This window comes from Rattus norvegicus, chromosome 10 (genome assembly GCF_021556685.1).
Source record: "Rattus norvegicus strain SHRSP/BbbUtx chromosome 10, alternate assembly SHRSP_T2T, whole genome shotgun sequence".
NCBI lineage: Eukaryota > Metazoa > Chordata > Mammalia > Rodentia > Muridae > Rattus > Rattus norvegicus.
This window is the reverse complement of record NC_141543.1, coordinates 39398271-39424385: the sequence shown is the minus strand read 5'-3', so window position 1 is coordinate 39424385 and position 26115 is coordinate 39398271. Positions and strand designations below refer to the sequence as shown.

Here is a 26115-nt window from a genome sequence, read left to right as displayed (position 1 = left end):
CTGCTTATTGTAATTCCACCTCTAATTGTACCCTTCTCTCTAGCAAACAACTGCCTTTGGAATGCATCTTTGTGTGTGTGTGTGTGTGTGTGTGTGTGTGTGTGTGTGTGTGTGTGTAAATCTACACATACTACCCTTCTTGTGAGTTAAATGGTGTTATGTGGGATAAGCCATATTACATCCATTTTTCAGTAAATCTTTACAATTGATCAATAGAATTAAGAGGCCTCCTCCAACACTAAGTTGTGATGATTCTTTGCATCTATTGGACCCTGTAATGGCTGCATCTACTGCAGCTTTCTTATTACCAGTCCCAGGAATGATTAGTGGAATACAAAGAGAGTGGTCTGTACGTTTAGTAAAACTACCAATATTATAGCAAAAATTTTAGCAGAAATTAACCCAGAGATGGTTGAATTGGAAGCCATGGTTTTACAAAATGGTGCTACTATAGACAGTTTGTTGCTGAAGCACAATTTTGGTTGCCAACAATTTCCTGACACATGTTGCTTTAATATGTTAAATTTCTCTTGTATTACAGAAGGCCAAATTCACGATTTGCATAAAGAGATAAAAGCTCTTAAGTGATCTCTGAACACCCATCATGTTGAGATGGCTTTCCCCTTTCCTCGGTCCTCTGTTATCTATTCTTATAATTATTTTATGCTTGCCTGTATTAGTTATACTAGCCATGAAGACAATGCACTCAACCTTGCCCTCTATTACAACCATAGTTTTCCTTTAAAAAAATAAGAAGGGGGAGATACAGATGCACAGGGCTCTTTGTGCTCACAGATAAGCACCAGGGGAACCTGGAATGTTAAACACAGGATTGACTCTTCAAAAGAAGAAACACATAACCCATTAGCTGCACAGGAGGCTGGGAGCAGACATAGTTAATAGGCTGAGACCCCACGGGGTCCTCCCCGAGACTCTTATCATAAAACTTGTCTTTTCTCAGTCAATCTATGGAGTCTATTTTTGTGGAAGGCATCACATGCACCTTAGACAGATTTTCATCACAGTCACATTTATTTATGTGCTGTGCAGACATATGCCTAAAATAAACTACTTGGGGAGTAAAACTCCCAAGAAGTTTAAACCAGTAACCAGCTGCTTAGTTGTGTTGAACCAAACTGCCTTCTTGTGTCCTGTGGATGGATACCCTGATGGCTGTGATGGTCTCAGAGACCCCGTGCATGAAGACTGAGAAGAAAGAGGCATGCCCATTGGAAGGGGTCAAGTCCAACCATCAGGCACGAACTCGGAGCAGGATCTTGGGAAAGAGTGCTGATGGATAGGAAAGACACCTATAGGATGTCATGCTCATGAGCAGAGGCTGTAGTGGACAGCTTTGCCCCCCTGCTTGGTGGGAGATTAGTGGGTGAGAATGCAGAGAGGGGGGGGACTGGGAAAGCAAGAGTAAGGGGTGAAGGCTAAATGACTGGAGAGACTTAAAAGAGGAAGGACACACTTCATATAACCAACTCAAGAGAAGAGTGGATTCTCCATCTCTAGTGGCCTCTCTTCTATGCCCACTCAGCTCTATGTAGAGTGCAGCTTCACTAAAGAAATGCTTGTACCCCACTCTTTCCAAGCTGTGTATGAGCACTATTGTAAGTCTGCTTGTGGCGATGTTCCCAGATGATTTCCAAGCAGGTGTTTCCCTGCAGAGAGGGATATGATGGGTTAAGTAGGAGCTGGGCGCACAAGCACTTCCCAACTTCTAATGGAGATTGCAGTCTGTCTCAGTGTGACTGGAGAAGGGTAGCAAAAGGGGCTGGACACATCCGACCTCCCTGGATATCCATCTTTATCCAAAAATCCCAGGCCGGTATTATTCTTCTGCTCTCGGCCCCTGCAGATGCAGCCTGTTCTGATGAAGTTCCTGGGCACCTTTGGCCTCTTTTTAAGACCCTAGAAGGACATTTTCTATGGAAACTTAGCTTGAGATCTTTTTCCACAGGGACGGGATGTGACGGAGACTTCCTTGTTTTGTTCTATCTATCTGGGTTTTTATAACAAAGGGCAGAACCAATAGATGGAAGGTAGGTGAGTAATTCTGTCACCAGTGAGCCGCATCCCCTTCCTGAACTCAGCTGCCAGCCCACGTCTAATGCATCTTAGCATCAGGGCCTAGCACTTCACAATCACCCCCTTTAGAGGGACGTGAGACTGCCAGCATCCCTCTAACACTTGGACCTTCTGCTGTTACCTGAAAGGTATGTGGCTCCTTTGCAATACCTGTATGAAACTTCTAGAAACAGAAAGCAGAGAAAGACAGACAGAGACCCTAGGAGAAGCATCTCATAGATGCAAGCTCTTATCACCCAATTCTGGTGGTTTCGTGGACGTGTTTTGGGTCTCTTAGGGGAGATGTCCATTCAGGCTTGCCTCTGATGAGGCAAGGGTCTCCTTTCCCCCTTTAGGGTTCATGCTTTTGGGACTCTCATCGTAAAGTGACTCAGTCCTTGGAGACTCTGAGGGTGGAAATCCTTTTATAGACTGAGTAAAATCACACCAGCGTAAGCTAGCATGCAGTAGAGGGCACTGGAGTGGGATAGGGGAAGGAAGTGCGGAAGTCTCATTTGCCCTTTGTAGCTTACGGAGATAGCAGCAAGATGAACCATACCAACTGTGGTTTGCAAAACAGTGCAAAACAGCGGACGTGAGAGAGTGTGCACGAGCTCTTTAGCCTTTGTATCGTCAGAAAGGAGCATCCCGGGGATCACAGCAGAGCAGAGAGAACGCGGTCCTCCACCAGGACAACTTAGCTCGGTCTGAGACCTCTTCACCGAGGTCTCCAGCTCCCCACCACCACCGCACCCCAATTCAGCATGTCTAGCTTCCCCCTTTCTCTACCCAGACCTCTCCACCTGAATCAGACTCTGGAGCCCTCGGCACAAAAGGGGGAAACTAGAAAGTGTTTCTCCTTGGGGGGATACTACAGGAAGGATCAGAGCCTTTAACTGAAGGAAAGGTGGAGAAGAGACCCTGAGGCAGTGGTGGGGAGCAGTGTGGTGTGCAGCGCACAAAGTCACTTTAGGAAACTCTCTTCTAGTCCCTTCAGGAAGTTTCCAGACTTCCAACAGACTTTCCAGCAGACACCCCTGCGTATTGAACAGACACTGAAGACCCCCCTGTCTAAGAGGCTGGTGACAAAGTCTTGGGGGCACCTTGGCTTAAGTTTTCTTTCTTTTTCTTCGGCACTAAAATTTAAATTCATCGGTTGATGGGCCTCGGACCTGGATAGCTTGTGACCTAGTTTCTTCTTTAGTGCGGGGGTGTGCACGGCACTGCCTGAGGCTGGGCGCTCCCTAACAGCATTATGGTTTCGAGTTATTGATGCAACTGAAATCGGAAGCTAGACCCGACCCGGCACAGCTGGGGCGAGGGTGGAGGAGAGGAAACAGGTGCTGCAAACAGCAGCTGAGGTAGAAACCTCACTCTGCCACCTCGAGCTGAGTATGAAGGTGTCCCATATGCCTCAGCTTCCCTACCTACAATTTGGGCTTATTGATTAAAGTAATAATACTGATGTGAGTGTTAGATAAAGAAGTGTTTATGTTTATTGCTGTGGGCAAATATCTATATGAGAGAGAGAGAGAGAGAGAGAGAGAGAGAGAGAGAGAGAGAGAGAGAGAGAGAGAGGACTCTCTTCTAGTCCTTTCAGGAAGTTTCCAGACTACTGGCTTCCAATTAAAGGCAATCCAATAGATACCCCTGAATACTGAACAGACACTAAGTACCAGTGACTCCTGTCTGTGAAGACACTGGTGGTGAAGTTATCACTACCTTTACCAATGAGCCCAAATTACAAGTAGGGAAACTGAGGCATGTGGGCCACTTTCACACATAGCTACAGGTGGCAGAGTGAAGCTTCTACCTCTGTGTGTGTGTTCACGTATGCGTCTTGTATTTTAACCTTTCCCCCCATAGCTTCTGTGATAACAACCACATGTATATATCACAACAGAGAAAGACTACAGAGAACTGTGGGTCCTCTAGCAATTCTGGAACCCACTACCCCATGTGCTTGCCCCTTGGGAAAGAAAAACTGTGCCTCTAGGGTGACCAGAGCTACCACTTAACACAGTTGACTAAGTCCTCACATTGTAGCTCATCCAAATGGACCATTGCACGTGCCCCAGGCCTTGCTTTGCAAGGTCCTATCTGGGTTGTGGTGTGCCCAGTGCAACTTTCCTCTCTTGGGTCTCTAAGCTGTGTCTGGTCCATCAGACCAAGGCACAAAAGGGAAGGGAAGGCAACGAGGTAAGTGACAAACACAGTCAGCGTAGCTTCTGATGCTTTGCTGCCACTTGGCAGAGCTGTCACCAACACACACACACACACACACACACACACACACACACACACACACACTTCTGTCATCAGTCACAAAGACAAGGGGTCTTACTGTTCCTTCAGAGCTTTTATCTCTGCTCAGGACCTCAGGTCTTGTTACTACTAATAATCTCAGTAAGTCCTGGTCATGAAAACAGACAGGTTGGCTCCGGAGGAGAATGAGCCCTCCTCCCTCTAAAGAGAGCAACTGAAACACAGACGGGATGGCCCCGACGTGCTCCTCTGTCCTCTCTCTGCAATCCCTGAGCCTGAGCTCCAAAGCTCCAAGATGTGGTCCGTTCATTTTTCAGACCATTGCTCTCCTCACACCCCATGTTGTGTTCCTACCAGTCCGAGTCTCTCTAGCCCCAAGGTCGCCCTGAGAAGCCCTCATCAACCTTCCCGAATCTGCTCTGACTGTTTTCCTACTGTGCAATCCCACGTCTTTGTATATGGTTTTGCAGATCATGTGGCTAGGGCTCAGCAGAAGCAAAAGCTATTCAAGGGCCACTAAACAATGGTGACGATGGTGGCAAAAGACAGAGTAGACATGCGAGTTGGACTGGAGTAAAAATTCGCTGAGTATCCCACCCCCAGAGGAACTGTGGTGGTGGGATGAACTGTTTCTGAAAGAAAGTGGCAAAATGATGTTTTGAAAGTGGAGAGAGAGGAGAGGTGGCGAGTTTTTTTTAATAGAGTATTTCTTTATTTCTATGTTTGAGACAGAGTCTGGCTAGCTAGCCCAGGCTGGCTTCACACTCATGATCCCTTTGCTTCAACCTTCTGCATGCTGGGATTTTAGGTGTGCATTGTCACATGTAATTTAAACAGCATCTTGTCAACAAATAGGAGGTTTAACTTTTCCCTTCCATTGCTCAGGCACAAAGACTGAGGCTCAGCTCACCCAGCTACAAATTCTGCCGCCTTAAGTCCTACACCTAATAAAGATGTGGAGAGACTGTGCATCCCGAGATGCTTTGATCACATCAGATTCCCTGGCTTCTAGACGTAGATGCTAGCACAGAGCATAGTAGGGACTTAGAGCTAGAGGAGTCTGCATTTTCTGGACCACAAGACAAAGAAGGGATTGCCAGATGGCATCCCTCCACCAGCTGGGCCTGAAGATGTGATAAGCGTGAGAACAGGGACTTATCCTTGAGAAGATCAGAATAGATGAAATTGACCTAGAATGTCCCAAAAGTTGGCGGGCAGCCATCATACATACCCTGCTTTGGAAAAAACAGCTCTCTCTTCCTCTGTTTTATGAACCTGACGTTCCAGGACAAAGAAACATGTACACCAGTGGTCTGTGCAGGGGAGGAAGGGAGATCAAGCTTCATTTTGAGATTCTTCCTAGATTACCCATTCTCTGGGGAGCGTCACTAACCCAGAGAGGGTGACACTGAGCCCCTACACAATGTATGGCTCCATTTCTGAGTCTAAACAATACTCGGCTTCCTCTGGGACCCTTCTGCCCTGTCCGCCCACAGTACCATGAGTTCCAGCAAACCCAATGGTAACAACACCACCTGGTAAAATTAGAAGCAGATCTTACATCCTGTCATAGTTTAAGAGAAGCTATGGGCCTGATGTGGAACTCCAGCTAATAATAAAATAACAATAAATAATAGGATACAATAAATAACTTAGACAACAGCCAATCTCAGAACATCTGGGTGAAGGGTCACTGCCCACATTACCCAGCGTGCTTAATCTTTTCTAGGTGGCCCTCACCGCTGACAGATGGCAGATTTCTCAGTATTACTGGGGTTTCTGAAGCAAACACCTTGGTGCCTCACCATCTTCTTCACCTACCTTCTCTTCCTTCAGTTGTGGGAGGTGAACTCAGGTAGTGTATTTGATCTGCAGCCATAGCCAGCCTACTCAGGTAGAATATGAGCACCCACACTCTGCCCCTAACTCTGCTGGGTGCCCCCTAGGAAAGGGCCCTCATAATACAGCACACTACATACATATATACATAATACAGACCACATTAATTGCTAAAATGCAAAAGGATTCCCATGCAGGGTTTTCGATTTGTTTTTGTTCAGTTGGTTTACTTTTTATTTGTTTTTGTAACTTTTTGTTGGTTTGTTTTTGAAACAGGTTCTTGCCAGGCAGCCTAGGGTGGCCTGGAACTCTCAATACTCTTTCAGCCTCCTCAGTACTGGGACATATACCAACCAGTACAGTTACATATCAACCAGTACGGTTATATACCAACCAGTATGATTATATACCAACCAAAATGATTATATACCAACCAGTATGGTTATATACCAACCAGTACTGTTATATATTTTCACTGCTTCTATACCAGTTGTTAAAACCTTGGAAAGCCCTGCAAAGTACATGTTCCCTGGGAAGACAATAGATGTGGAGCAGAGGGAGAAAGACAGAGACACAGAGAGACAGGGAGACAGAGAGAAACAGAGACAGAGAAACAGAGACAGAGGGTGAGAGGATAGTTGTTGATCTCAGGTGTGTGAGAAGGACGGTTGAAGAGACCCTGGAGAGGGAACCTGGTAAGAAGGATGACTGGATTGCCTGGGATTCATCCAGGAGGTAAAAAAAGTTTTTTTCCAAAATGACGCAAAGTAAGAAACCTCCACGATCTATAGGTAAAGTGAAGGATGAGGAAGGAGATGTAGGATGCTTGTGTTTGGGGAAGAAGTGTTAGCTGAAGTTGGGAAGAAGGAAGCTGACTAAGGATAGCAGAGACACCACCTGGAGGCACCAGAAAAGAAAACCAACGATCAAGTGAAAGAGCTTGACAGGTCTCTCAACAGCAGAGGTCAGAGGCATTTAAATACTAAAATACACAGAAGCTGTACAGATGTACTCTGTGGATAAATACTGGGAAGACTGCCGGCCCTGACTAGTTTTATTGACAGATTGACACAAGTCAGAGATATCTGTGCAGTGGGAAGCACACTTGGGAAATGCCTCTTTACGATTGACTTGCATGCAAGCCTGTGGCATTTTAAATTAGTGACTGATTCTGGTCTCTGAATGGAGGCGTGGGTTTGTATCCCACTTCTGACACAGCTCTTTTTGAATGAATGAATAAATAAATAAATAAATAAATAAATAAATAACTGAAATAGAAGGGCCCAGCCTATTGTGTGTTTACATCCCAGGCCCGCTGCTGTCCTGAGGTATATAAGAAAGCAGGCTGAAGACTCCAGGAAGAACAAAGACAGTAGGCAGCACGCCTCTGTGGTCTTTACCTCAGTCCCTGCCTCTAGGGTCTTGCCTTGAGTTCCTGCCCTGACTTATCTGTAAGATGAGACCTTTCCTTCTCAGGTTGCTTTTGATCATGGTGTTTATCCCAGCCATGGAAACTCTACTAAGACATAGACAAAACAAGACTTTCCAGTCTCACTGCCCAGAAAGCACCACCATCAGCTAAATGGTTTCCCTCTTTCAAGATCTTTCTTGGTGTGCTTATGCAGATCAGCAATTCTATATCACAGGCAGAAATTTTGTTAGTAACACACATTGCATTTAGCATGCTGCTCTGCCCGTATTCACACAGTATCCCAAAAAGCATCTACTCTTGATAGATTCAAACCAATAACTAGTCCAGCCCTGTTGTAATGTGTGTATATAGACAGGCATTTTAACCGACTTTTTTCATGACAATCTCTTCTCCAGGAGAACACACAAATTGTTCTCGGACAGCATCTCATCTTTGTCATTTGAATGGTTTGCTGTAGATTTCTGATCTACAAAGAGAAGTGATTTAAAAAAATTACGTTTAAAGTGGATTGATCTTGGCCATTATTTTTGGATTGTTCTCCTAGACGAGGTCTGGGTGCTGGGCCCTGAAGAGTCCATTTTGGCCCGCGTCGGGGAAGCGGTGGAGTTCCCATGTCGCTTGTCATCGTACCAAGACGCAGGCTACATGGAAATCCTCTGGTTTCGGACCCAGGTCTCCAACGTGGTGTACCTGTACCAGGAGCCGCAGGGACGTTCGAACCCACAGATGGCGCAGTTCCGAAACAGGACCTTATTTGAAGCTTATGACATTGGCGAGGGCAGCGTGAACCTGCATATCCTTAGCGTGGTTCCCTCCGATGAGGGTCGATATGGGTGCCGCTTTCTTTCCCACAACTTCTCTGGTGAAGCCACGTGGGAGCTGGAAGTAGCAGGTAAGTTCTCGAGTCAGCCAGGAGCAGGAGACAGAGAAAAGGATCGGACTGGAATTGCAGAGAGAAACTCTGCAATCGAAAACAAACAGCAAATGCAGTGTGTTAAAACACTGAGTGTGGCATGAAGGGATACTTCAGAGGTCTAGTGCCTGTCCTGCACACACAGGGTGTGGTTCGATCCTCAATGCCAGGGGTTGGAGGTGGGGTGGGAGAAGCTTTTAAAAAGATTTATAAAATACAACAACAACGACGACGACGACGACAACAAATCCGTATGCAGTAAATAAAAAGGAAAAAAGGTTCATTAAAATACTGAATGACTTTAAAACATCTGGAAAGATAGTTTTAGACCACAATGACAAAGTGAATTAAAGTGACATAAAGGTACAATAGGCGTTTGTGTAAGATCAGTATTTGTAGTGTTACATAGAATTCCAAGAGCACTGAAGCTTCCTAAATACCAACACACAGGAACTGAATGTGGTCCGTCAGCACCATCCACATTCTGAAGCTTGGAAAAACAGGCTCCTTACCATTACCCAGAATGCCCAGAGCCTGTTATAGCTCAGTGAACAGGTGTGCAGCGATTCCTAGAATCCATTAACAAGAGGGGAAGAAACAAAGAAATTTGAGGATGTAAATTTTTGCACACAATTAATAGGGGAATATTGTAGAAAAACCTGTAAGAAATATAAGCTAGAAGCTAATAGAAATTTATTACCTAAGTAGTGAGACATAGGATGAAGGCCTGGGGCTTTCCTGATATGTATTTTATATATCATTATTATTAAACAAGATTAATCTTTTATTGTTTGATTGAAGTAGAATTACATCTCTTACTCCCTTCTTTTCTCTCGAAAACCCTTTTCAGATACCCTTCCTCAAACCCCTCACTCTCAAGGTGATAGCTTCTTTTTCTTTGAATATTATTGTTACATACATGCAGAGTGGTCAGCCTTAAAATCATATATGTTCCAAGAACAGAATGAATGGACTCAAGTTATATATATATATACATATATATATATATATATATGTGTGTGTGTGTGTGTGTGTGTGTGTGTGTGTGTGTGTGTGTGTGTGTGGTAGGGTGTTACCTACATGAACAAGAGCTGGGTTTGACCCCTAGCACAAAAATTGATAGATAAGACAAATGATAGGTAGCTATATAACAGGATTACATATATCATAGGTATTTGAGATCTAGTGAGAATTGACAGAGGATAATCTACTGGAGTTCTGGATGAGACGATTCTTCATTGTAGTGGGATCATTTACTGCACAATATAACTACATGCACATAACCCCTCCCCCCTAAATATTTCCTAATGTCCCTACCTAATCTAAACTGCCTTTGGCAGTTCACAGTTGGAGGGCAGCAAGCTCATACACACGATAAGAGCAGTCACAATTCTTGACATCCTATGGTGACCTCAGATGGTGAACAGTGGCAGGAGCTTTATGCCTGGCGAGCCTGATTTTTCTCACTCCTGCTTTCTCAGGATTGGGCTCAGACCCACACATCTCCCTCGAAGGCTTCAATGGAGAAGGCATTCAGTTGCAATGCAGTTCCAGTGGCTGGTACCCCAAGCCCAAGGTCCAGTGGAGAGGCCACCAGGGTCAGTGCCTTTCTCCAGAGTCTGAAGACATCACCCAGAATGCCCAGGGCCTGTTCAGTCTGGAGACATCTGTGATTGTCCGAGGAGGGACTCATAGCAACGTGTCTTGTATAATCCAGAACCCCTTGCTGCCCCAGAAGAAAGAGTTCGTGCTCCAGATTGCAGGTCAGTAGGTATTGGCTCACGTTTGTCTTTCTAACCATCCAAAGCTCCATGTTGATTGGCCCAGAGGTCATCTATACAACAATGCATGGCTTAGCAATGTCTGCCTCTGTTTACTATACTTCTAAAGTTTAAAAATATTTATCTGTAGTAAATCCTTACCTTTGAATAATTAGATTACACAAACACAAAATGATGAAGTTGACACATGTTTCTGCAGAGTCCTGCTCTGACTTTGTCTTCATCCCGTCATCACTGGCCACCCTGGGAGCCGCCCTGGGCTACAGACAGCACCAAACCACATCCTACCTTTGGGACTTGTCTTGGGGTTTCACTGCTGTGAAGAGACACCATGAGCAAGACAACTCTTATAAAGAAAAGCATTTAATTGTGTCAGGCTTACAGTCCCAGAGGTTCAGTCCATATCATCACAGCGGGAAGCACAGTGGAACACAGGGTTTGGAAAGGTACCTGGATAGGCAGGCAGCAGGAAGAGAGAGGGATACTGGGATTGGCTTGAGCTTCTGAAACCTCAAAGCCCACCCTCAGTGACACACTTCCTTCAAAAAGTCACATCTCAATGATGCCACTCCCTATGAGCCTATGGGGGCCATTTTCTTTTTTTTAATTGTTTTTTTATTATTCTCTCATTTATTACAACCCAACTGCAGTCTCCCCCCATCTACACACATAGCTCCTCCCTCTCTCCCCTCATCCACTCCTTCTCTGTTTCCCTTCAGAAAATGGCAGGCCTTCCATAGACATCAACCAAACATGGCATATAAAGTTGCAGTAAGACTGGGCACCTCCCCTCAATCTAAGGGTGGATGAGTCAACCCAGTGGGAAAAGGGTCCCAAAAGCAGGCAAAAGAGTCAGAGACATCTCTCACCCTCACTATTAGGAATCACACAAGAAGACCAAGCTACATAACCATAACATATTGCAGAGGGCTTAGGTCAATCCCATGCAGGCTCCCTGGTTGGCAGTTCAGTCTCTGGGGGTGTCTATGAGCCCAGGTTAGTTGTTTCTGTGGGTTTTCTTGTGGTGTCCTTGACCCCTCTGGCTCCTACAGTCCTTCCTCCCCCTCTTTCAGGGCACTTCCCAAGCTCCACCTAATGTCTGGCTGTGGCCCTCTGCCTCTCTTTCCATCCATTGCTGGTGGAGCCTCTCTGATGACGATTATGCTGGGCTCCAGTAAAGTATCATTAGGAATCATCTCATGGACTGTTTTCTTTGCTGGTCATGTTTGGTTCTATCTGGGGCTATCAGATGTCTGGGGCTATGCAGCCTCTGGTTTCTGGCCCTCCAGATAGTGTCAGGCATGGGCTCCCTCTTGTGGCATGGGTCTCAAGCTGGACCAGCCATGGGTCAGCCACTCCACCAATTTCTGCAGCACATTTACCACAGCACATCTTGTAGGCAGGATGAATTGTAGGTCAAAGGTTTTGAGGTTGGGTTGGTGTTGGGGAGCCATTTTCATTTAGACTAGCACAGGGCGGTTGCTGCTGTGACCAAGTAGCTGTTGGCTTTGTTGGGGATTCCTCCGGTGGTGTGAGAACTGAGACAAATGCCAGGAAGCAGATGACAACCTGTAGATTCCCCAGCCAAGTTGAATAGCTCACTGGTTTCCAAAAGCAAAACACTTCGGATGCTGGGCCCCTTCAAGTATAGGATCAGAGCTGGAAAAGTGGAGTTTGTGGTCGCCCAGTTGTAAGTGGTGGGAGGTGAAGGTCATACCAGTGCTGTGGCATCCGAACCCACTGGGAGAAACCAGAGACTTAGATTCAGTTCGAATGCAGATTAAATGACTTTATTCTTACTGCTTACAGAAGGACGACAGTCAAAGAGCATGCTGTGTGGAAGGGGGGATTAAGATGGGTTATTTAAAGGCGGACATCAGAAAGTTATGTCTTATAGCCATCCATGGAATCCACAGCTGGGCAGGAAAATTAGTTTGCCTCCCTCAGTTGTTTCTGACTTTTCCTCTATATAGTAATAAAAAGGCCACTGCGTACCCCAAGCCCATTTTCCCAATCTTATCTCCCCTGCCGGCCACCAGCATCTCCCAGGCATCGCAGAGCAAAAGGTCAATGGCACTTAAGGGACCCCTTGCTCCACATTAAGTCTCTTTAGTCATCACAGCGGACCTGTGTAAATCATTACTCAGGTCTGAGCATGCTAATAACTGGGATAGAGCAGTTCATTTAGGGGCAAGCAAAATCACAGCGCCATCAGGCCGGCTGTCGAATCCTCAAACCATCCTTTCTCTTCAATTCATAGCCTTCCCTTCCCCCACCCTAGTGAGTTCAGCCCTTGCTCTTGATCCTACCTGGAGTGCAGGCTGCACAGCTTGCGTTCATGTTCAGTTCATATTTGGCTACAGAGGCTCCCACTGAAAGGTATAACTGGCTACCCTAAGGTCACTCAAAACGTCACCATGTGAGGTCCAAGATAGTCTTGCTTCAGTGGTTAGTAGAGCCTAAGTCAAGAGAAGTAACACCATGAGGCACGTTTTTCTAGATGTCTTCCTACCCAGAACATCACCCTGGAAGAAAGCGTTTGTGGGAACCCTGGTGGTCTTGCCACTCTGTCTGGTCGCGCTTGCCGTGCTGGCGCTGCGGTACTTTTACAAGCAGCGGCGCTTTCAAGGTATGAGTCAGGCTGTGAAGCTGGTTTTGCTTCATAGTAAGATAGTCTAGGTAGGGGTCTGGATGGGGTGCATTTTCCCTGCCAGTTAAAGAACTAAAAGGTATAGGGGTGTGTGTGTGTGTGTGTGTGTGTGTGTGTGTGTGTGTGTGTGTGTGTGTGTGCGCACGCGTGCGCGCACATGTAAAACACAAGCAGCAGGGAAACCTCAAGTGTCACAGATTCAACAGTTTGAAAGGGGCGTTTTTATTGCGATGAGGAAACATACACATAAAACAGATATACAGCGATATCCAGCGACAAAGACTCTTTGGGAAGCTAAGGGTGATGAGAGGGGCACTCGAAAAACAGAAAAAAATCTGTCTCTTCTGAGGACAGGGCTTTTAAATCCTCTGAAGAGTTTTCCTCCCCTACCCTATGGCGGCTTGGTTTGAGGCCGGATGGGATGGTTGATTGGAACACAAAGGCTATGTGAGATGTCCTGACCAGGCCTTGAACTTGTAGAGCCAGCCCATCAGCAAGAATCCTGCTGATGGGAAACAAAAACTGCCAGGCTTTTTGTCTCAAGTCAGGTGGTTGAGGAAGAAGTCGGCCATCTTGGAAATTTGCCACCTTTATATTACTGACCCATGGCTATTCTTCCTGTCTGCCCACCAGGAAGTCTAACTGCTAGTCTCTCAATAGGAAAGGGAGATGGCATGTGGGGGAGAGGTGGGGGTGGGGGCGGATGGCTCATGGCGGGGAGGTGTGGAGGTACACCTTGGAAGAAGGCAACCCAATCTGTAGGAGAGCTTGAAAACCACAAGTGCAAGCCGGCTACTCAGCTTTTCCCATTCCTTCTTTCTTTCAGAAAACCGGGTGAAGCAGGGAGAGCAGGACCGAGGTAAGCCAGAGGTGGTGCCCTCTATCCCCACATCCCCAAGTTTCCAAGGCAAGACCTCAGTCTCAGAGGGGAGCATCTAGACTAGCAGAGCAGAGAGAGGGAAGGACTGGGTTGAGTCTGTGTCCAGGCACCCAGGCTGGCTCCCAGATGCTCAGGGCTGAGACTGCATACCTTGGGGGAGTGAGGTCCCCCGTGTTCATAATCTTTTCTGTCTGGTCGTTCCCCACTCTGAGAGCATCCTCTACTCTTTTTTGTCTCAAGAAAGACTAATTGCGCGGTTGGGTAAGTTCTGGGTTCCTTGCCACAGAGCAGGCTATAGGACAAGTATGCTTACCTGGTCACCCCTGGAGCAGAAAAGGGCAGTCAAAGTGACTAGGCCCCTTTAAAGGAGAGAAGGATGACACCCATCTGGTTCTCAGCCCATCTTTGCTTGCCCCTCCTCCCTCAGTCAGACTGAGGTGGGCTGCCTGTGGGTCCCAGCTCCATCCAACAGGAGAACGTCGGCACACACGCTGCTGGAGTCTTTACTTCCCCCACTCAACTTCCTGGAATCCATCTTTCTCTTTCAACCCAAATGCCACTGTGAGGAATGACCCTTGAACTTGCACTGAAATGGGAGCACTCTGTTAAATTACTTTTCCTCTCATTGGAACACACCAACTTAAAACCACCGAGGCACGGTGTGGTGTAGCAGAGGGCTGTACAAAGGTAGGTGAGGAACTTGAGGACCTTGGGTCTCACTGCCTACCCAATCCTACCAAGACACGAAACAAAAACAACAAACAAACACAAAACCAAACCAAACAAAAGATCGTTGCAATGAGTCATCAAGATGGCAGTCTGAATTAGTATACTGATTGTTTTTAAAGAGGACAGCAGATGGAGAGGCCAGAGGACCATATTCTAGAGACACAGTCAGAGCCTTTACATCTAGCCAGGAAAAAACAATCATGATGTCTTTCCAATCTTTAAATGAAGCATTTAGTAAATGACCCCAAGAGACGTAGGCTGTGCTCTGTGTCTGAGCTTATTCACGTCTCCCCCTCCCCCACCACCATACAAGCACCAGGAACAGCTTTTGGTTTTAGAAAGAATAAACTCCTCTCCACCCAACTGGAGCCTAGGGGAGAAACCCTATAGAGCCAAGCCTATAGGGTGCCTGTTGATTTTTTCCTCTGAAATGAAAAAAGGATAAAGGCTCCTGGAATACTGACTGGGGATGAGCCCCCTACCGGGCAGTGTGGCATCAAGGGTAGAGTAGCAGTGAGAAGTGACATGAGATTGAGTAATATGTTTACATCAGAAGGGTGACCCTTCTCTATTTTGCTTGCAGAGAAACTTCAGACAGAGCTTGGTAAGTGTCCTTCACTCCAGAACCACCCCTTCCTATCTGCTTATTATACCTGACTATCCATGTATCTTCTCCTTACCAACGAAGTATGACACACAGGCTGGAACTGTGCCAGCTGCATGGGTGGTGCAGGAAGGGGAATTAGGCCACTATGGGAAAAAAATGTGGTGTCCTGACTTTCTAATTCCCCTTTTCCTTTGCTGCTCCAGACTGGAGAAGGTCCGAAGGCCAGGCTGGTGAGTAAAGCCCCTTTCTCTCCTACCATTCCTCACTGGGCTCCCTGACTTCCATGATGGCATCATATCTTTCTAAACCCACTGTAAACAGAACATGTCCATCACAGCCACGCAGCACAGGGCTGGGGGTTTGGATGGGCACCTTCTGCTCTGTGACTCACCGAGGCTTCCCCAGTGTCTCCAGCCTGACAAACGATGGAAATTCCAAGCCTGGCTTCTAATGAATACCTATGGCTTCCATACCATTGTAAAGTAACACAAACAAGCAAGCAAACAAACCAAAAAGTGTAGGTCAAGCAACCACTAAGCAGCTACTGTCTACTTGGCAACATCACACTCTGTCTGGTGCTTCCACCTTCTCTCCTGTGCTTCCCGTGTTGGATGCACCTTGTACTTGGTAGAGGTCAGACCCACCTTTCAATCGTATATTTATATTGTCCCAAGGCTACCTGTGGAAGAACATTGTTTCTAATCCTGGTTACTGAATGAAAACAAAGAAAGAAAAAGGAAAGGACATGAGTGTGTCCTAGGAATGGTGTAGGAGGAAGTTTATTATAGTTTAAAGGGAAAGTCCAGAGTGGACATGCCCCTGAGCCATGTGAAGAGAGCAGGGTGGGGGTGGGGCAGGGGAGGAGAGGAGGGTATAGCAGCCAGGAGGCCCAAAAGAGAACTGGGTACCAAAATATCTGGATTTTTATATAGGGAAGGGCAGCTGGGGGAAGGGCAGCCCAGCTTTTCTCTCTTGGCTGGAGAAGTTTAGGGTAAGGGGTGGGGTATGCCAGCCATACCCTGAAACAGATAAGGACTGAGGGATGCTGGGAGAACCTGGTGGCTAGGTTCACGTTGCTATGTTAGATAGGCAGTTCAGCCATTTGTTCCTGGTTTGAAACCTAACAGTTCCACACTGCAGTCACCTGAATTTCCGATGCTCACCCTCAAACGTCCTGTGGATCTGGACGAGACATGCTCTGATATATTTAATATCTCTATATACATGAATGAGAATGAGGACATGGCCATTCCTGGGTATGGTTGAGGAGGTTTTTATTGTGCACGTGAGGGAGAGCACAGCCAGAGGCAGCTCAAAGAATCCAGGCTGAGCGGGTCCAGCGCACTGACCTGAATCGTGAGAGGAAAGCGGCGGGGTGGGAGCAAGAGAGGAAGAGAAGAAAGAAGGAACAGAAGAGAGGGAAAAATGGAAGAAGAGAGGTCCAGGAGCAGAGCCAAGAGCAAAACCAAGAGAAGAATCAAGTGTATAGCCAAAATGTCTGAACAATGTCAGGAGCAGAAGCTGGAGAGGCTAGGGTAGGGGGCAGAGTAGGTCATCTAGGATTGAGGGACCCTGGAGGCTAGCATAGACCTTGACATGCTAATAGGCACCACGGGCAGAGGTAAATGGAGGAGCCATTTGTCACTTTTGCCAAATATAAGGAGAATGACTTCTTTTAGGAAGTATGAACTATCATCTTAAATCCCAGAGGGAATTCTGGATTTTGCCTAAATGCCAGACCTTGGGAAAAGTAATTTCCTGAAACCTGAAAACACCATAAGGGTCTGTATTCCCTCCATAAGGCCAGTGGTCTAATGTCTATTTTTTGTATATATTCTTGCAAACCTGGCTTTCTACTTTGTCACATGCATCATAGTTTAATTTTTATAACCATCACTCATAGCCTCATCCTGTGTGCCCCTTGCTTTCTACATGTATCGCTGTTTAAATTTCTACCCCATGTATGTTAGGTCTGCTTCTTCTTGCTGATTCGCCACTGCAAGCCACACTGAATAAGTGTGAATAAGTGTGTTGTCCTCTCACCCTGTTTCTCTAGGAAGTATAACCAGGAAGGGAGATTAGTATGCTGACTAGACAAAAGTTACCCAGAAAGCCATCTTCCTGCCAGAAAGCCATCTTCCTGCCATCAACAATGGTGGGGCTCTGTGCACCTGCATCCTGTGTGAGCTAAGTTTGCTGGCCCATAGAGATAGATGCTTTCTCATTCTTTTATTAGCATCTCTGGATGCTAAGGTTTTGAGCATTCCTATGTGTGTGTGTGTGTGTGTGTGTGTGTGTGTGTGCGTGTGCGTGCGCGTGCGTGAGCACGTGTAATATATATCATATGATATATATTTATATGTGATATTAAATAATATGGATTCCTTTTGCTCCTGTGTCACTTCCTGTTAGCCTTGTTCGTACTCCCTTTATTAAAGAGAGATCATTACTTTTGATAAAGTTTAATTAATCAAAACTTGAACCTTATGGCTTATGCTCCTGAAATTTTGTTGAAGACCTTTGCTAGGGATGCCACAACGATATTGACTCATAATTTCTTTTATTAATGTATAGTGTATTTCTCGGCCTTCTATTAGTGTCACATAACACCTGATACGGTACACTTGCAGTGACCAAAGGTTTACATGAGATCACAGTTTCAAAGGCAATTGATCCATGGTCACTTGGGCCTGTGGCAAGGCGGCATATTGCACAGCCCTTAGGGAGTCTGAGGTAGAGAAAGCTGCTTGCCACATAGTAGGGCAGGTAGCAGATTAAACAAGGGAAGGCCAGCATCTTGACACCCCCTGGATGGCCAGCAGACTTTCGTTTTGGCTGTCCCCCTTAAAGATTTCACATAGTGCAGAGCTGAGGACTAAGCCTTTAACGCAGGGCCATTGGAGAATGTTTCCTATCCAAACTGCAAGGACATGTTTCATGTGTCATTAATCCTACAGAACTCCTCGCACTCTGGGTGTGAGGTAAGGATGAGCCCACTGATTTATCTGTGTGCACTGAATGAGTCTTCTTAGCGCCATTTAGCACATCAGCCATAATTTCCCCAAGGCGGTAAGGTTAACATTTCAGTGTATGTTCAATCTAGATGGGCTTGTCCAAGGGTTCACCTTTCCTGCTTGTTTTCACTGTTATGGCCTGAAGAGCAATCCAGAAGTTCAGGTGTTCCTTCTCCATAGCTACTTCCCTTCTAAAGTTAATGAACCCTTAAAAATCCTCAAGTTGATTTAAATGAATGGTTTTAAATTCATAAACAAACCAACATTGAATCAGCATTTTGCTAGAACTAAGGTATTCCGTGTAACAGCTGTCTGCCTTTAGAGTTCCACTGGCTCTTCTGATTGAGTCCCCTCTACCCCAATGCTCTGAAAAAAAAAAGTCTTCTATTGTTTTAGATCAACTCCTTGCAGAGGGAAGACTGGGCATCTAGAAGACAACTTAGGACAGAGTTCAGTTCAGCAGGGCCTCCAGGACTGAGCTTGGGCAAGCAGATAGGTTTCTTGTCCATGCTTTAGGGTACCCAGGTTCCTTACCCCTGTAGCATCTTCCCAATGTAGCTAGAGACTACACAGCACTTTGATAGAGCCCAGCACTGTTTAGACCCCTGCCTGGTCCAATCCAGAGGTGGAGATGAGGTCATTTAATTTGTGGGCAACTCTTGAGCAAGGGAAGCCATCCTATGGGTCCCAAAGTTGCTGGCTGAACTCTCTGAGTCCCTTCTCCTCTCTCTTCGGTTTCAGAGTGGAGAGCAGCCCAGCAATATGCAGGTAAGTGTCTGGAGCTGCCAAATGTGACTGGTGACAGACAGGTTGCGTTGGGTCTTGCACAGAAGGGGTGCAGGGGGAGCTGTCTTTAGAGGAACAGCTTTTCCAGGGGTCAAGTCCATATGCTGGAAACGAACACATTACACATACAACATACAGCACACACTCATGTGTGTACACATATGCCACGACAGGGAGGCTGCTTCTAGAATCTTTTGCCGAAGAAAAGGCAGAATCTGAAAGGAACCTCTCAGATCATTTCAGAGAAGGGCCCCATAGGCAGGCATGATGATACACACCTGAAATCTAGCACTGGGAAGGAGGGCTGAGGTGCAGGATCCTGAGTCAAGATCAACCCAGGCTATAGAGGGAGACCTTGTCTCAAGAAATAGGTTGGTGCCCTCTAGTTTCTTAGCCATCAAATAGATGTGTTTTGGGCATGGGTGTTGGAGTGTAGGTCACTGGATGGCCCCTGTAGTTTTAACAGTCCTAAAATGGCTATGAAGCAGAGGCACAGCATAGCATTGATGTACAGACTGGGTGGTGGAGACAGAGGAAGTAAGAACCACAAGAACCTATCTCCTCACTTCTCAAAACGTGGCTCCGTCGTGGCTCCGTCCTCCAGAATCTACCTCATTTGGAACCTGAGAATAGGATGCAGGAAAGGAGTTGGCTTCAGGAGTGATCTCCATGATGCTCTGAGAAGAGGGGTGGTTGACAGAGTTGGTGGGTGGGAACGGGTGTGATCCCACCAGTTGTTCCAACTGGAGGAACTTGAAGTTTTCTGAGGAGGGAAGGAGAGGAGAAACAGAGGAGAGGAGAGAACAGGGGAGTGGAAGGGAGAGGAACGGAGGGGGAAAGAAGGGGAGCTTTCCCAACCTTCCTCAGCAGGTACTAACCTTTTGCTTCTGCTCAGTGGATGTGACCTTGGATCCTGCCACAGCACACCCTAGCCTGGAGGTCTCCAACAACCGCAAGAGTGTGTCCTCCCGCCTGGGAGTGCCCAGTACCGCAGCCGGCGACCCGCAGCGGTTCTCAGAGCAGACATGTGTGCTAAGCCGGGAGCGCTTCTCTAGTGGCCGCCACTACTGGGAGGTGCACGTAGGCAGACGCAGCCGTTGGTTTCTGGGCGCCTGTCTGGAATCCGTGGAGCGCTCAGGGCCTGCGCGCCTAAGCCCGGCGGCCGGCTACTGGGTGATGGGGTTGTGGAACCGCTGCGAGTACTTCGTGCTAGACCCGCATCGCGTGGCACTAGCGCTACGCGTGCCTCCCCGGAGGGTGGGCGTCCTGCTGGACTACGAGGCGGGGAAGCTGTCCTTCTTCAACGTGTCCGATGGCTCGCACATCTTCAGCTTCACCGACACTTTCTCCGGGACGCTCTGCGCCTACTTCAGGCCCCGAGCCCACGATGGTAGTGAACACCCTGATCCTATGACCATCTGCTCTTTGCCGGTTAGAGGACTACAGATCAACGAAGAGAATGACAATGACAACTGGCTACAGCCCTATGAGCCCTTGGACCCGGCCTGGTAATGAGGCACTGCCATGACCTCAAGGCCAGGTTCATGCATTGTTCTGAACTTCTGGACAGCGCTTTGCTCTTCTGCAGCCAAAGCATGCAGGGGGTTAGCAGAAAGGACAAAGAGAGGGTCTATACAGACGCACGAATATAATTATCTTTAAATAGAAAAATGAGAGTTCGTTTGTGTATATAGAAGGATTCTGGAGTGTGCAGTGTAGGAAATGAGAAAGAAATAAGAATTATCCGTTAATTTGTGTATAGTTTTGTATAACGCGCGCGCGCGTGCATATATGTGTGTGTGTGTGTGTGTGTGTGTGTGTGTGTGTGTGTGTGTGTAATTTTGTGTATTCTGAAAAGGTCTAGAAGTAATGACATTTCATAAGCAGTGAGTTCACCCATGACTCAGATCTGAATACAGCTTGTAGCAACTTCCTTGATCATAAATGTGGCAATTTGCACCTGGAAATCAGTAATGGCAGTGACGTGGCTGGGATGGGGTCAGTGGTAGAGTGCTTGCCTAACTTGAGGGATAGCACACATCTTCAACTTCGACACTTTCCCCAGAGAAGTGCATTAGATTCCCAGCCCAGCAGGTGTGTGGGATACAGATGGCAAGAATGCAGTGATACTCTGAAAACATATATACAAGTCGCATCGCACAGACTGAGCAGGCGATATTTAGCAATATATATGTATGTACATATACTCAGGTGATAACATTAATTTTAAAAGGCCATGAATTTGAAAGAGAGCTAGAATTGATACAAAGGAGAATTTGGGGGGAGGAAAAGGAAGGGAGAAATTATATAATTTTGTTATAATCTCATAAAATTAAAAAAAATAAAAAATGCAGTAATAGGCAATAACTAAAACCCAAATACATAAGTTCACGCTAACACTGTATTTTTTTTCTTTTTTCTTTTTCACGGGAAGCTTTAAAAATAAGTGAAACCTGTCTAATAGAGAATGGAGAGGGTAATATGGAAAAGCTATTAGCTTTACATCAGAGAAATAATTGGTATAGACCAAAAAACAAACAAAACAATGGCTGTTTTACACTAGCTCACCAGGCAGAGTCTGTTGTAAAGCAAGATGGATCCACAGTCTTTAGTAGCACTCTTACACATTCCTTAAAATAGTGGAACTAGAAACACGACTAAGAAAAGAAAAAGTCTATGAAGTGATTCCTGATGATACTTGTAGCCCAGAGCCTAGTATAACCATCATCAGAGAGGCTCATCCAGCAATTGATGGGGGTAGATGCAGAGACCACAGCTAAACTTTAGGGGAAGCACAGGAAATCCCCTGGAAGAGAGGGAGGAAGGTTTAGAGAAGCCAGAGGGGTCAAGGACACTGTAAGAACATAGCCCACAGAATCAACTAAGCAGGGTTTAGAGGGGTTCTCGGAGACTAAAGAGACTATCAGGGAGACCGCATGGGTCTGACCTAGGTCCTCTGCCTAGATTTTATGGATGTGTCGCTTGGTGTTCTTGTGAGGCTCCTAACAGTGGGAGCAGTGGCTGTCTCTGGTTCTTTTGCCTACTTTTGAGAACTTTTTGCTCTTACTGGGTTGCCTTGTCCAGCCTTGACATGAAGGGAGGTGCCTGGTCTCATGGCATCTTATTTTGCCATGTTTGGTTGATATCGTTGGGAGACCCATCCTTATCTGAAATGAAGGAGTGGATCTGGAGGGGAGTGGAGAGGAGTGGGGGCTGGAAGGAGAGGAAAGAGGAAACTGCAGTCAGGATGTCATATATGACAGAAGAATAAACAACAGGGACTGGAGAGATGGCTCAGAGTTTAAGAGCACTGACTGCTCTCCCAGAGGGTCCTGAGTTCAATTCCCAGCAACCACATGGTAACTCACAACCATCTGTAATGGGACCTGATGCCCTCTTCTGATGTGTCTGAAGACAGCTACAGTGTACTCACAAACATAAATAAATAAATATTTTTTAAAAAAGAATAAACAACAACCAAAAAGTAAAATCATTTTTATGTGAAGAAGAGGACTTCCGGCTCCTTCTTTCTGGCTTCAGGCTCCTCCCTCAGCTTGCTCGCCTCCTTCCAGTCTTGGGAGTGCTTTTCCCTTTCTTAAGAGGCTGTCTCTTATTCCTACTCCGTGCCTAACTTAAAAGCCGTGCTGTTTTCTTCATCTCTTCCTTGTGCTTGCCAGAGTTTTCATCTCATCCATACCAGTTTGCTGTAAACTCTGATAAAATTGTCCTTGAGCTTCCTTTAGGGCAAAAAAGAAGAAGAAAGGTGAGAGTACTGTAGCAATGCTAATCTTTGAATGAGCCACGTGATGACATTTACATTTTCAAGGATGAGACAAGACATTAGGTCAAAGAAAAATGAACAGGAGCCCAAAATATGAAAAGACTTACGTGAATGTTGATTTTACAAATGAAACGTTAGTGCCGTAGAGATGCAGGGAACTATTGCTCTTCACAAATAAGTGTTGAGAGCTGTAGAGATGCTTGAGGTAAACACAATAACTAACTCACTCTCAGGTGCTCCATATGCACACATTTCCCAGAAAGCAAAGATGGTGATTGATAGCGACTGTGGTGAACTCATCTGCAGGGGCTCAATATACCTTGAGGAAGACTTCAAGTGTGTCAGATTCAAAGACCTGAAGTGGAAATTTCTGGTTTCTTTCTAGACTCAGTTGTGTCATGAGATACTTTTCTGGAAACTGTCTTCTGAGAGGATGTTTTGGCTGAAGCAGACATGTGATGTTTTTCAGGAAGCTGCCTGGAAAAGGGGCATGTGATATTTTGCTAGAGCAGACATTTGAGAGAACACATGATGTTTGGAGAGGGTATAAATGTAAGCCAACAGACAGTGGACAAAACTGTGTGATATTGGTCCACCTTGCCACTCTTTGTTGGTTTCATTTGTCATGACTTTGTACAGAGAAAGAACTTCTGGCGGGGTTCCTGTGGCTTCTTGCCACTTCTACAGACTCCAGCAGATTGGCAGACCCTTGAGGTTTCTTCTGGACCAAACTACCACAGCTGATTCCTGAACGGTGTTTGCAAGCAGATTGAGCTGCTGCCGCCGATTCATGAGAACTGAACTGCTGATATCCTGGCAATGCAGATTGGATTCCCTCCAAAGAACTATTTCTAAACAGGTCTATACCCTCCTTTGCCCTCTTAACCTTCTTTTCCACTACCTCTGGTGGGTGGTGGGCTAGAAGGGAGGTTAAAGCACATAAATACACTTATTAATGTAGGTTTTGAAAAGTATAAGCCTACAAAGAGCTGTGCTGGAAAAAAACCATAACAAACCCAAAGAGAACAGACCCAAAAGTTCAATGCAAGTCTCTGGAGGGGAAATGTTTGGTGACTGTTAATATTTTAAATGCCCCTTTGCAATTTTAAATAGTCAGAGGCATGATTGGATTAGTTCTGTAGGGAGGTAGGAAACGTACCTTGTTGGTGTTGGTGAGACAGGCTCTTACTATGCAGCCTAGAAGTTGGAAGCTACCTGTTTGTTACTATACAAGACAAATTAACTCATACTATCCAAATGGTGCAAATGTTTTGGGGGCCCATGTGTTCGTGTGTTGTGGTGTGTGTGTGTGTGTGTGTGTGTGTGTGTGTGTGTGTGTGTGTGTTGGTATGCTTGCCTGTGTATGTGAAGGCTTTGGGTACCTCCCTCTATTACTCTCTGACCTTGTTTTGAGGCAGAGTCTCTCAAGGAGCATAGAGTTCACTCACTAGCCAGACTGGTTGGATGGTTACAAGCCCCTGCGATTCTCTTGTTTCTGCTTTCTGTCCCCCAGAGCTGGGGTTACAAGAGAGTACCATCACACATAAGATTTTACGTAGGTGCAGAGGATCCTAACTAGCTCTCTAGTCCCATGGTGGGATTTTTTAAAACAGAGATCATGTATTGCTTTTGAAATTAAAACAACAAACCCATGTGTTTTTTCTTTTTGCCTCAGGTTAATAAGAAATAATCCAAAGAAAATGAATTTTGACCAAAGCACTATTGTGGAGGGCACTCTTGGGGGAGTGGACTTCAGACAATGGCCAAAGAGACGATTGTGTGGACCTTCAGGTTAAGGAGATTTCATAGTATTTCTTAAAGTTTCTGGAACAGTCTTCCTGAAGAGTCTTTTTTTCTGTCCAGGTGATTTGAATTATCCCTTAAGGGTGGAGACTTGTTGGGAGCGATGCCCTTGAAACCCTCCATTATTGATGTTATTATTATGGTTAGCGTTAAGTATGACTGGGTTCATGGAAAATACCCAGCCAGCTGCAGAAGACTAATACAAATCTGGTGGCCAGGATGAATAATGATATGATAAAGTTATGACCTTGCTGAGAAATACGTCTGATGTCAAGATACCCAATCATATGACCTGTAACCATTCTGAAAAACAAACATCCTGCTGACCAATAGATATGACAAACCTGTGACCTTTCTAACATCCTGTCAACATCAGCCGATTCCCTGACCACATGAATACTGTGTCCTTGGTCTGTGCAAATGTTTCACACTTCCCCCCTCCTTCTGTTACCAATGTTATGGTATAAATTCAGCTTTGGGAAAAAATAAAATTGTCACCTTGACCAGACTCTTGTCTTGGCGTCCTTCTTCAGGTTTCTTGTCCCCCATTCTCTTCCAGGTGCCTTCAGCACCCTCATTGACAGAGACTAATCTGTGTTTTCTTACTAGAAAGCCATATTCCTACCAAAAAAAGTAATAGATTAAAAGAATTTATAGGGGGTTGGGGATTTGGCTCGGTGGTAGAGCACTTGTCTAGTAAGCGCAAGGCCCTGGGTTCGGTTCCCAGCTCCAAAAAAAAAAAAAGAATTTATAAAAAAACAAAAACTTGCTTTGAACTGGAGAGATGAAGGCTCAGTGGTTACTTGCAGAGGACCAAGTTTGGTTCCCATTTACCCCATGGTAGCTCACAGTTACCTGTAACTCCAGTTCCAGAGAATCTGATCCCTTCTTCTGGCCCCCTAGAGGGCACTAGGCTTGCATGCCAGGAACATACACACATGCAGGCATATATTCATACCTCACTCTCAGTCAGTGCAGGGACTTCCTAAATAGATCTATTAAAACAAATCAGCTGGGCATGTTGGTAAATGTTGTGTATTCAGATGCTGTGCCCAAGATCAGGTTGCAATCTGGACATGGGCATTGTATTGACCAATGTATTGTAAAGAATGCTCCTCAATGATCTCTTATGAATCTCTAAGTAGGCTAGACCCTGTGACTGGGCAGGAAACAGAGACAGGCAAGATAATGTAGGCAGTCTCAGGTGGGACCACGAGGAGGAGAAGGAGAAAGGTAGAGGAAGAAAGAGGATGCCATGAGGGAGGATGGACCATGAGGATGGACCATGAGCATCTGGCCAAGAGAAAATGGCCCCTAGGACACACATGGAACAGAGCAAACAGAGCAAGACTCAGTTGAGAAGTAACATAGGGCCTGTGGCTGGGATGGAAGTTAGAAGAGCTCAGAACCTGCCCAGCAGAGTGCCGACAGATTAAGTTATGGTGTTTCTACACCATTTCCTTGGGACCAAAATGGGCAAGAACGGGGTATAACCCCCCATAAAAAATACTTAGTTACCTAAGCACCTGTAATTTCAACATGTGGGCAAATAATGATTTTGA

General features: G+C 45.9%; 1 protein-coding gene across 7 annotated transcripts; it reads left to right on the top strand.

The window, feature by feature from the left end:
• The first annotated feature begins 2109 nt into the window (after positions 1-2109).
• Positions 2110-25061, top strand: Btnl9 (butyrophilin-like 9). Of its 7 annotated transcripts, NM_001430258.1 has the most exon segments (10): positions 2110-2222; positions 6068-6193; positions 8154-8501; positions 10004-10285; positions 12804-12932; positions 13780-13812; positions 15146-15166; positions 15373-15399; positions 18925-18951; positions 19865-25061. In NM_001430258.1, coding segments are annotated over 9 exon segments (1590 nt in total). In that variant the 5' UTR covers positions 2110-2222; positions 6068-6087; the 3' UTR covers positions 20482-25061.
• The last annotated feature ends 1054 nt before the right edge of the window (positions 25062-26115 follow it).

Bases quoted from the DNA above. Each gene is read 5' to 3' on its own strand.
- Btnl9 (XM_087574248.1), top strand. From the start codon at position 8,255: ATGGAAATCCTCTGGTTTCGGACCCAGGTCTCCAACGTGGTGTACCTG. The intron at 15,167-15,372 runs GTAAGTGTCCTT...TTGCTGCTCCAG, and splicing joins GAAACTTCAGACAGAGCTTG to ACTGGAGAAGGTCCGAAGGC. The intron at 15,400-18,924 runs GTGAGTAAAGCC...CTTCGGTTTCAG, and splicing joins AAGGTCCGAAGGCCAGGCTG to AGTGGAGAGCAGCCCAGCAA.